Here is a 12,675-nt window from a genome sequence, read left to right on the forward strand (position 1 = left end):
GAGAGAGAGAGAGAGAGAGAGAGAGAGAGAGAGAATCAAAGACAAGCTTGGAAATCTGAGTATTCTAACGTTAGGTTTTTAAAGACATACGAATCAAAACTTCGAACATGATAACTTCAATTTTATTTTTATTTTTATCGAGCACCGTCTAAAATGATCAAATATTTCATGTCCTTCGGAGAATCTAGGTGAGTGTGATGAGTGTGAGTGTGAATAATGGACATCACAGCGTTTCATGGAAGCGATGACCGAGGAGAAATTAATGTATTTCTATCTCGAGCACCAGTCGCTATAGTTAATAATAATAATAATAATAATAATAATAATAATATAATAATAATAATAATAATAATAAACCTGAGAGAAATTAATCGATTTTTTATGTCAAGTATGGTTATTATTATTATTGTTAATAATAATAATAATGATAAAATAATAATAATAATAATAAAATAATAATAATAATAATAATAATAATAATAATAATATAATATAACCGATGATAATTTAATCGATTTTTATCTCTAGTACCCGTCGCTATATAATTAATAATAATAATAATAATAATAATAATAATAATAATAATAATAATAATAATAATAATAATAATAATAATAATAATAATAATACTGTTAAAAAGAATAGCAGAATTAAGCGAGTTTATTTTATATATTGTTTTTTCTATTTTTCTTACAATTCGCTTCTCAGGCTCAGCGATGTTTCTGAGTAACTGGCTAATATTCATGGTGGGAATTTCTAAAAATTATAAAAATACTGAAGGTGATCTTTTATTTTATTAAAACAGGATCTCAGGTCCAGGTCAAAGGTTGATGTACTCGTCTCGCCCTTGTGGGAGGAGTATTTTACTTCCGATTAGGGCGACGAGTTTCTTGGTTATGGTGCAAAAAGATCACCTTCAGCATTTTTTTTTTAATTTTTAGAAATTCCCAATATGAAAACTGGCCAGTGACTCAGAAACATCGCTGAGCCTGAGAAGCAAATTGTAAGAAAAATACAAAGAACAATATATAAAATCAACTCGCTTAATTCTGCCATACTTTTTAACAGCATTTGCCTAAAAGAATGTCTTCTGCCAAATGATAATAATAATAATAATAATCTCATCGCTCCCTCTCTTACTAGCATTGCAGTTATTGATATTATTCTTACTCTTTACGTTCATCACAAAGTATTTCCAGCGAAACCTACTGACATTGCCCAATCAAAAATAGGAGCGAGTTTTGAGAAAAAAGCAGGAAGAATACAAAGTCAACGAAAAAGTTCAAGAGAAACGATGACAAAAGCTAATCGTAAAAACTGTCCAGAAGGAAGCAGCTGAAACATATTTTTCCAAAGACAAAGGGTTGGGTTGTTAAGTGATGGAAACGATTCACTCGCGTCATATTATGCGAGATGTTATTAAGCACTTCGTCACACGAATTGGAGAGTGGCAGAGTAGCTTTTTATTTAAAAATTAGGTCAAGCGATCCATTCAATCAAGAAAATCATTCGAATTAATATAATTGACATCATTGTCCTTCAGAATATGTAAAGGACTATAAACAATGCATTGGAAACTATAAATTCATTATTATTATTATTACTATTCGAAGGAAGTAGACCCTCTCAAACAAGTCCTGGGAAATAGGTTGGCTGCATCATTAATTTCATTTTATATTAAGTCTTCCCCGTCCCCTCATAATTCTTTTAACTTCAAAGTTAACACTGAAAAATTATTGGCCAATATTCATACTTTGTCAAGACGAAATACCTTAGCAGCGTATTAACAGCAGTATGAAGACTCGAGGCAAGAAAAGGTAGTGAAATATGGTGGGATAAACCCGTAGAGTGTATCGGCACTTTATCGGCAAATGGTTTTCTGGGTCGTACTTCACATATTAAGAGAGGATTATGAAATGTTTATATACAATTAATATAAATGTATACGCCTTCTTAAAGAATGATGAGATTATTTGAAAATAATTCGGGAAAGTAAGCGCTTAATAAACTCGATTCCAGCGCTTGGTCTACACGATCTAAGGCTACACGATAGCATCAGCTAACCCGATAGTAACGGTTTATAGCCCTTATAGTTCGATAGATATTCTATAACGGATAATCTCTCTAGAGGACAAAGGTCTAGTATGTTCCTTGCACGGGGCGCCACGCTAACGAATAATTGATAAGCAATGACTTCCGAACACGACGAAATAGGAACCGCGAAAATAAGTTCATATTTTTTGTTAGCCTTTGAGGAGTATTTATCTCACTGGAACAAATGACGCTTTAGTCATATTATCAACCGTTACAACAGTGCTAAAGGTAGAGGAGATTTTGAGGGCGTCATTATTGATAAAGGACTTCTATAATAAGAGCGAATGTGTCTCTCCTTGTCTGGATTATAGAATAGGAATATAGAATTTAGACCAAAGGCCTGGGACCTAGATTATAGAATAGGAATATAGAATTTAGGCCAAAGGTCAACCCCTGGGACCTAGATTATAGAATAGGAATATAGAATTTAGGCCAAAGGTCTGGGACCTAGATTATAGAATAGGAATGTAGAACTTAGGCCAAAGGTCAACCCCTGGGACCTAGATTATAGAATAGGAATATAGAATTTAGGCCAAAGGTCAAGCGCCCGGACCTATGAGGTCATTCAGCGCTGAAAGGAAAGTGGAGAGTAGGAAGGTTTGAAAGGTGTAACAGGAGGAAAAGCTCGCAGTTGTACTACGAAACAATTATTAGGAGAGGATGGATAGTAAGTTGGAAGAAAAAAAAATGACTGAAGATACAGTAAACTGTCTGTCTTATACAGGGACAGTAGATTAATTCATCATCTTCACTTCCTTCCATCAGAAATTTCATCTATAATTACAGTGACTGCATCAGCTTCTAGAAAATACATTTTCTCTAGACCTTGGGCTGGATGGTTGGAATGATTTCTCGTTCTTAGGAATAAGCAAAGGCAAAAATGATGTTCAGTTCGAAGCGTCTCTTTGACCTCAAAAGAAGTAAACGCGACCTAAACAGCGTCTTCAGTGATGCTACAAATATTTGATGTTTCCGAGAGTTATTCCACACGATTGATCCTGATATTGACGTAGGTATACAGGCTTTAACATAATCTTTAGGTTGATCTACGTAGCAAGTTACCAATTTCAATTTTTATGCCTTCTCTGTCTAACGGGGCATAAAATTCTCAATTCTTGAAGTGGCCCATCAAAGCTCTCCTGGATTTTATCGACATGACATGCTTTACAGACTCAAATACGTTTTCATAGTTCCGTATAATACGCCTTTTGTATTCGTATGTTTTGCTGTTGATGTTAAAAGTTATTTTTTGACAAACGAAACTCAAACTTGATGTCTTGTCTAGGAAGTTTGGTCCGCATCGAAGTTATCCACAAATGAACGCTTTAGTAGTACGACTACATAGCAACCGAGTCGATGTCAGACTCAACAAATGGGTTAACAAACACACAAAACACACACACAGAGCAAGCACAAACAGGCCACATCTATCTTCTACTCACGCTCTCCGTCAGGCATTTGATATGCATCCCAGTAAGATCAGTTCTCCTAGAGGCAAAATTAGCATCAGGGAACGAATACCACCCTCGTTTGGGGTATAATTTTTCAGCGTCATTCGTCCCGGCAGCAGCAGACTCTTCTTCTTTTGGGCCCGACGAAGAATCCTGCCAAAACCCACTGACGGAATTCCGCTGGGGAAAATTTGGTCCGGGTTGGTACGTTTCCCAAAGGTCGATATTTACCGGCTTCCCGTCTTCTGGTCGCGTCCAGCTCGCCACAGTGAGCTGAAAGTTGAAAGTAAGCGACGGATATAACATTCTAATATTATCCACTAGCTGGCCCCCTTCCCAGTAACTGAAATTAAATACCAAACAAAAATAGTCACCCCCCACCCCGACTGTTACTTTACTTTTTACTAATGCCTACCATATTCTTTGGAAGCTTGAATTTCACGATTTGAGTGTATTTTGTATTTTAGGGATTAAACATTTTTCTGAAAAAGTCTAAATTTCTCGACCAAAGAACAAAGTTTTCAGTTAAAAAACTTTAATAAAGACTGGAGATTCCATTATTGAAATTGAATGATCTCCAAATTAATTACTTACAACAAAGTAATTATGCAAAAATAAATAAGTAAAACCAAAGTCTTACAAGATTATCCAAAGGGAAGTAATAACTGGCCGAAAATATAGGTATCTCATCTCCACATAGTATGAGCCAAGGGTTCAGTCTGGAAGATTCCCCAATGGACCACTGTAACAAATGAAAAGGAAAGGTTTTATGGTCAGCTTTGTTGCATTATGAATTCAGTCTAGCAACTTCGACAATTTGTTAACTAACCAACAACTCATTTCATTATACAATGATCATGTTTTCATTACAAATAAATGACCATTGTATTCGCAGTCTTCTAAATCGCTCGAAAAAAAACTGCTATTCAAATAGGATAATTTCTAATAATGATAACGACCAAGATCAAACGTATGCTCATGAAAATAAGAACCACAACTGTGAGAACACAAGTTATATTTTCTTCATCTAACTTTTCAAGGTAGATTCTCCTTGGTCACTGCTAATACAGATGCATGGAGGTCTACTTCCTTCCATTTTTAAAGGGTTCCGGATTTTCTTGGGAAGAAAATAAAACTACACAAGATCTCAAAGTTACCAATTTCAATTTTTATACCTTCTCTGTCTAACGGGGCATAAAATTCTCAATTTTTGAAGTGACACATCAAAGCCGTCCTGGATTTCATCGACATGATATGCTTTACAGACTCAAATATGTTTTCAAAGTGTCGTACAATACACGTTTTGTATTCGCATGTTTTGCTATTGATGTCAAAGTTATTTTTTTTATTGGTTATTATTGGCACCAGGGAGCGAGCATGCACAACGAAAGGGCACCCTTATTGAACTCACCCCGAACTCGCCTTCCATGTCTAGGATATTCGCCATCGACGTGATGAAGAGAGGCCTCTTGGTGACGGACACGGGAGGGAAGTCGGGCCTCAGGAACGAGTACTTCGTGAAATCTCTGGCGAAGAAAGTTTGAAGGGGCAGCGACTTGGCATTGGGGTACTTTTTCTGGTACGACCTGACGACGAGGGTCGTGGCCTCCACTTCTCCCTGAAGTAAGCTGCGAGCCACCTCCTGGAGCAACTTTTGATCTTTGAGGAAGAAAGTTGATTTAAAATAAAAAGTTTTAGATTAATTCTTATGTTAAAATGACGTTAGTTCTAGGTTCTGTTCTCGGTTATCTGGGCTGAGTCTGGCATTATATATAATTACATTAGTAGTAGACTCCGTTCTGGGACGAGCCAGAGGCTCATACCAGCCATTAAAATAGCATTAGTAGTAGGTTCTATTCTGGGCTGGGTTTAGAGGTTCATACCAGGCCTCTTATTCCATCTAGCACCTTACCACATTTACCAACTACCTGTGTGTAAGGGTCCGTGCTAGCATAAGGGCGAGTTCCACACAATAGTAAAACATATCATAACCACATCGACAATTTATCGGGCACACATCAACAACAGATTAAATACAAATCACCGACTTATTGGTAGTCCTACGATCGTCCAGCATTTCTTAGATTCATTCTCCATTTGTTGTCAACCTGTTTCCGACGTTTGTTTAAGACATTTCTTTTTCTGTAGAATGGACGTACTCTAAGACTCTTGTAATCTAAACCAACTCCTTAAGAATGATCAGGTTCTAAGTTACTGAATGTGTTACAAGGGTCTAATTGACCCTATCTAATAAAAGGAGAGAAATCACAACCTGGTAACATAACCTCCCTGGATCGTCCATCGCGAACTGGCAACTTTGTAGCTAAATCAAGTTACTAGATCTAGGCTACTCTGAGATACAAAAATTGAGTCGTTATTTCCCCAAAAAGAACTAACATGGAAAACAAGATAAGAACTAATGGTAGATACGAAATTGAGATACCAAATTCCAAACGCCTTTGAACTTTTCGAAAACGAAAAGCTAAAATGTATATTGTAAATGTGTGTATTAGCTAAAAACAGAACCATCATGTTTGAAAGTAGGTCAGGGGTAAAGATACTCGTAGACATTAAGTGTAGATGTAACATGTCCAGTCTCTGACATTTTCAGAAACGAAAGGTTAAACCTACAGTGGGTGTGTTGATCATGAAGAAAGATGGGTTCTAGATAATAGATTCTATGTGTGGATACGAGCAAATAATCGATGTTAAGTATAGGTAAGGTAAAGTTATATAGATTTAAAATACGAAATTCTCAAAATGAAACTTTTACCAAGATACACGAACTATAAGGGTTATTTTTGTGCAAGACTGGAGTTGGATGTGAATTCTGAAGGCATGTAATGGCTACAACATATGAAATATACTACTTATCAATCTAAAATAAGCTTCTACACGAAAAACTTATTAATTCGTTTTGAGAATGGTTATATAACTTGAAAAGAATGCCAAATAGAATTCCAAAAATGATAAAAACCTTCAACTATATAACTATATACAAAAATAATATCTCATATGAATAAATTATAATATGAATGTACTGTTGCAAGTTAAATTGACATCTAAGCAGAGGCCATGAAAAAAATTCTCACAACAGACATTTTCCGCAAACATGGAAAAAAATTGATTAAACCAATTCAATCCAAAATGTCACTACATGACTACTGAATTTCTAAAATGTACATGCTTTACCGCTCTGAAAAAACAGAGAGAGAGAGAGAGAGAGAGAGAGAGAGAGAGAGAGAGAGAGAGAGAGAGAGAGAGAGAGAACTTCACTGTAGTAGCGTAGTACTATTGCTACTACTACTGCTACTATACTATATATATATATATATATATATATATATATATATATATATATATATATATATATATATATGTGTGTGTGTGTGTGTGTGTGAGTGTGAGTGTGTGTGTGTGTGTGTGTGTGTGTGTGTGAGAGAGAGAGAGAGAGAGAGAGAGAGAGAGAGAGAGAACTTCAGTGTAGTAGCGTACTACTATTATTCTAATAATATATATAAGTGAGAGAGAGAGAGAGAGAGAGAGAGAGAGAGAGAAACAACTTCCTCCACTTCGTACCTTTCTGGTGGATGACGACGAAGAGTTCGTTGTACTGGTAGAAATGCGCGAAATCCACCAGAAAGTCCACCACTCGCGGGTACTGGCTCTCGGAGGAGACCCCGACACAGAGGCATTGTCCCGCGACGGTCACAATCAAGACGACCGTCGCTACCAGTTTGTGCATCCAGTCTACCATCGGAGGTGCCCTGTCGATCAGAGAGGGTGTAGAAAGCATCTCCTGAATGGAGGATAACGAAGCCTGTGGAAGGGTTTAAAAGAAAGCTAGACCAAATCTATTAGAACACTGTGAATGAACAGTGGAACCTGCTCCTAGAGATAAGTGAGCACACGATGTCTCTCCTCTTAGGATGGACTAACAAGACTTTGAGACATCCTAATCCTCGTAACTCCTTGTAACAGAATAGAGCATAATATAGGGTTTAGGCCAAAGGCCAAGCGCTGGGACCTGTGGGGGTCATTCAGGGGCGAGATGGAAATTGACAGTTAAAAGGTTTGAAAGGTGTGATAGGAGGAAACCTACGTAGCTGCACTTGTTAGGTGAGGTTGGAAAGAGAATATGAACGGAGGTACATTAAAAGGAATTAGGACTAATATAGTGTTGCCTCCGGAGTTTCACATTCTTATCTTAATCTCTCTACTTATTACTTACTAGTTCTCATATTTATTTACTTTTTAATCTTTTAAAATTTAATCTCATTATTTATTTACTTTTTAATCTTTTAAAATTTAATCTCATTAGACTTTCATACCAAGAAATGGGGCACTTCGGACATTCAGCACTTGAGACAGTGAAAACAGAGAGTTGGGGTGGTTGGACAGCAAAATAAAACGATTCATAAAGTAAAGGATATGAAGTAAAAGGATCTGAATATGGACAGCAAGACTGAAGAAAGGCAAAGAGAAAGGGGATAAAGTAAAAGGCTAAAAAGGGTAAAGTAAAAGTTTTAAAAATTAGTTACAGCTAGGGACTAAAAAAGGGATTATTTGATTTAATTTTAGCTGGAGATAAAAATACACACAAGTACTGCATTACCTGCAACACCCACAATGGGCGTCTCTCATCTTAGATAATGATTATTAGCTCAGCCTCATCTTGGAGTGTTGCTTTGCAGGAGGAAGAGGAGCAACCTGTGGCCAACTGACATTTCGAACTTGTGTGTCTATTGCGAGTGGCAGTGAGTCACAATGATGCACGAAAAAGCAGCCGACAACGAGTGATGTAGTAATTCACAGCCAAGGTCTATAGTAGACCTTGTTCGCGGCAATAGTTCCCTTGTGAGTGATTATTCGACCTGAGTTGCGTCACTAGGATGGAATAAATTTTCGAGTGATAAGGCAATCCACGTCTCTGTTGGTATGGCAGATTCTAGAGGTTCACACCAGTCATTCATTCCTTTGAATAACTTAACACTCTTGCCATCTGTTTTTGGCAGGTACCTGTGCTGTCATTAAGCTGGCTTAATTAAACTAAACCAGCCACCGGCCGATGATTCGACTGAATTTCCTGGAGAGAAATAAATAAATAAATGAATAAGTAAATAAATAAATATGCAAAGTAACTGACCTAGGGTCACTGAAATTCTAAATCACATAAAGCAAGTGTCATTCCTCAAACTAGTAACATGACCACTGTGATATCGTGAGCCTGTAACGTTAAAACTGTAAATCAAAGGGTCCGCGGAGTCGTAAGACTGGCTCCTAATTTATAAGGAGGAAATTACGATAGAAAGTGAAGTCACAATTGATTGGTGAAAAACGCTGGTCCTTAAAATAAGACTGATAAAAAGGTTTAGGGGTCATAGATTCATAAACGTGAGTCAGTGTAGGTCCTAAGTCTTATAACAAGAAGGATTTTGTGGGTTAAAATTTTGACAACAAAAAGATTAGTAAAGGATATAATTTTTGTAAGAAGAGGGTCAGCGGAGGTCAAGTTTAATAAGAGGATCTGTGTCGGCCACAAGTCTTATAAATAATAGGGCCTTGTAGATAAAACTTTTGGTAACAAAAGACCAGTGTCGGACATAATTTTGATAACAGGAGGGTCCGCGTAGGATATGTGCAGCTCACAAGACTTTTAACAAGATGGCCTGTGTAGGTCATAATTTTGATAAAAATAAATTAGTATTGAAAACAGAGTTAAGAAGATGGTCAGCTCTGGTCATAAGTTTATTAATGATAAGTGGATCTGTGTGGGTCATAAGTCTTATAACAAGATGGTCTCTGGAGGTCATAATTTTAATACAAAAAATAAGTATAGAAAACAGAGTTAAGAAGAGGGTCAGTTCAGGTCATAAGTTTAATGATAAGTGGATCTGTGTGGGTCATAAGTCTTATAGCAAGATGGTTTCTGGAGGTCATAATTTTGATAAAAAGAAGATCAATGTAAGGAATAATGTTGATATCAAGTTGGACCACTGTAGGTCCGAAGTTCAATAACAAGAGGCTCTTCAAGGTCTAATGACAAGAGGATCTCTGTGGGTCATAATTTCGATAATAAAGAGATCAGTGCAGAGCATAATTTTGACTAGAGGTGGCTCGGTGCTGGTCATAATTTTGATAATGAGGGGATCGTTAATAAGTCTGATAATACGAAGTTCCCTGTAATTCAGAATTTTGACGAACAAAATATTAATGTAGGTCATAATTTTGACAACAAAAGAGTCAATGGAGGTCATAATTTTGACAGGTTACTGAAGTCATAACAACAGAGCCAATTATGACATTAAAGTTTGAGAAGCTTTTCTGTTGGGTCATAATTCTGAAATTAAATGGTCAGCTCTTTCGTAAGTTTAATAACACGACAGATAATTAAAATAAATAAAGACAGATAATTCCCTCATAAAATGAACAGCAAAAGCTTACTGAGGTGTCTAGAGTCATTTCAAATTTTCCCTTCACGAATTTCTATTTCGTCAACTATGTACACATACTCAGACTTCTTGCAAATATTAATTCATCTTAATTTCAGTTGAAATGAATCGACAAAAGTATCGGATTTAGGAGACTGATTATAAGAAAATGAATCGATTCACAAGATCAATACAGCGTCTGTGAGACGGTAAGACATCCCCAATTTTAGTAGTAATATGGCGACAGAGGTATTGCTTATATAGGGCTGACTAAAAGAGAATAAATCGATTTATATGATCAATACAGTGTCAACGAGATTACAAGATTCGCCAAAAGGGATCCTCGAGGTCGTCAGATCGATTATAGCCTCATAACATATCTATACTAACGGCGAAACGCTTCAAATTGCATGCTTTCATGCCATCAGCCATCAAACAGAGAGAGAGCAGCAGAGAAGAGAGATGGAGAGAGACGAGAGAGAGAGAGAGAGAGAGAGAGGAGAGAGAGAGAGAGAGAGAGAGAGAGAGGTACTTGATTAAGCAATTACGGTGGTAACTCTTTCATTAAACGAAAATTTGTATCAGATTGTATTATATTACTTTTTGCACTTTATTCCCCACTCACACACGATTATTTAAAGATGGTTGGAAAACAATATATATATATATATATATATATATATATATATATATATATATATATATATATATATATTATATATATATATATATATTACATCCAATTTTTTCATTCAGTAATGTATTTCATACAGGCCTACAATTATGTAATTAAAGTTGTCAAGTGTAAATGTGTGGAGATTTGTGGAACTGACAGCGTGGTAGAACTTGACAAAGGACCTTGAATCTCAATAATGATGATGCCGATGGTGAATTCTGTTTGGCTTGAATTCAATTCTAAAAAACAGATAAGTATAGGGGTCTAGGGACCACTTGCAAAGAGAAACGGCTGCGTGACACGCACGCTGACTTGAAGAATGTGTACTCGTATAGCAATGGAAGCAGAAGTTGGGTTGTATGACAGATCGTTGTGTCAACTCTCCTTTATGGGAGAGAGGTGTTGATGTTGTACATGTAGGGTGTCCATAAAGTCTCAGTACCATTACAAGTATTTATTGATTGTAATGGTACTGGGACGTTATGGACACCCTGTATAATAATGGACAAAAGGGTCGAAATTGATGAAAGTAGATTTTTTAGAGAAAACATGCGGGGTATGAAGGGCTGAAAGGGCAACCAACGTTACGAAACGACGTAGGCGTGGTTAATGAAAATGTCAGCATAAAAAAAAAAAGAAGGATAAAAGCTCTGGGGTGGTCTGGCCCCATGTGGGAAATGGAAAACGTCAAGTTGATGCGCAGGATTCATCATTTCCAGACTCGTATGATTTTCAAGCGTTGCTGGAAGGTAAAGTTTAAACGTACAGGAAACGCGAGAAATCTTGCGCAATGTGACGTCCACAATCGCGCACTATGCAGATATTGGTGGGGGTTGGGGTTGACTTGGGGGAGGGGGGGGGTGTGTGTGTGACGGCGGATGTGTTTATAAGAGGTCGATAAACTTCAGATGAGTCTTCTACATAGACGAACGAAGATGCTGACGCTTATAAGAAGTTTTCTGCATCAGTTAATGGATGCTGCATTAAGTTGTTCTCTCTTTTCTTTGGAGCCAATAATTATTAGGTAATACACACAAATGCGCGCGCACACATACACACACAAACATTATTATTCATGTAACCTTATCAAAGAAAAAATGAAAAACTGCATGTCAATCCTGGCCAGTGTGAATATTTGGTTTCGTTTTGCATTGTCGCTGTTCCGTATATGCTGAAAATTTCAACCACTCTGCATCACTCCCCCCGACAGCGCCTAACATATGAAGACGAAACTGATCCAAATATACACATAGTATTTAACTTTTTATGTGGTAAAGTTTGCATATGAAAATCACGTGTCAATGTGCTTATAATTACACGCACGTATATCTAAATAGATATTATGTATATGGATTGAAATGCCTTTCCTTTGTTATGACATTTCTAAGAATCCTCTCTGGCACCACATTATGGAAGAAAATAATTTGTCCTAAATATATGATTCATAGAGCTCATCAGCAACATTTATGACGTCACTCAAAAACGTTACATCGAGGATTCGATGTCAGTTCAGCGACAGAAAAATAGGACATCATGTAGAATACTTTGGCGTTGGATGGCGTAATTTCAGCCAGAAATCTACAAAGGAATTGAACACCGTCCATACATAATTCATCGTGCTTTGGATTAAGACACATGACAAGGGTGAGTCAGTCAACTTTCCGTCCATGAATTGAACAATACTCCTCCTTTCACTCAATTTAAACGAACAAACATTGTTTTCATTGTCATTTCCATCAAATTGCTAACACTGTTTCAAATCAACACTGAGGGTAACGAAGTCCTTGTTAAAAACAAGCTGTCAAAACTAGCACTCGTTAACAGCAAACTTACATCCAATTCTTCAAGACTTTTCTACAGACACAACGCACAACACTTTCACGTCAAGCACCCACGAGGCGAAGCAAGCAACTGGCTCTTGCTCATACTCTCGGACTTACTCGATGATCTATACCGACGGAAGGAGAGACATTTCACTGCACATGTGCGCGCCTCGAATACGAGAATAATTCAGCGTGATTGA

At 36.9% G+C, this 12,675-nt stretch overlaps 1 protein-coding gene across 1 annotated transcript in view; it reads right to left on the bottom strand.

Moving 5' to 3' along the window:
- The window catches only part of LOC135224050 (glutamate receptor ionotropic, kainate 2-like), a 27,020-nt gene extending 14,418 nt beyond the window's left edge, over nucleotides 1-12,602 (bottom strand). The window contains exons 1-6 of the mRNA XM_064262967.1: nucleotides 12,486-12,602; nucleotides 8,161-8,631; nucleotides 7,125-7,312; nucleotides 4,957-5,204; nucleotides 4,186-4,287; nucleotides 3,537-3,818 (exon numbers count right to left, since the gene is read on the bottom strand). Of these exons, the coding sequence (XP_064119037.1) occupies nucleotides 3,537-3,818; nucleotides 4,186-4,287; nucleotides 4,957-5,204; nucleotides 7,125-7,312; nucleotides 8,161-8,189 (849 nt within the window). The 5' untranslated portion in view covers nucleotides 8,190-8,631; nucleotides 12,486-12,602. The remainder of the gene's footprint in view (nucleotides 1-3,536; nucleotides 3,819-4,185; nucleotides 4,288-4,956; nucleotides 5,205-7,124; nucleotides 7,313-8,160; nucleotides 8,632-12,485) is intronic.
- Between the last annotated feature and the right edge of the window lie 73 nt (nucleotides 12,603-12,675).

This window comes from Macrobrachium nipponense, chromosome 10, assembly GCF_015104395.2.
Source record: "Macrobrachium nipponense isolate FS-2020 chromosome 10, ASM1510439v2, whole genome shotgun sequence".
Lineage (NCBI taxonomy): Eukaryota > Metazoa > Arthropoda > Malacostraca > Decapoda > Palaemonidae > Macrobrachium > Macrobrachium nipponense.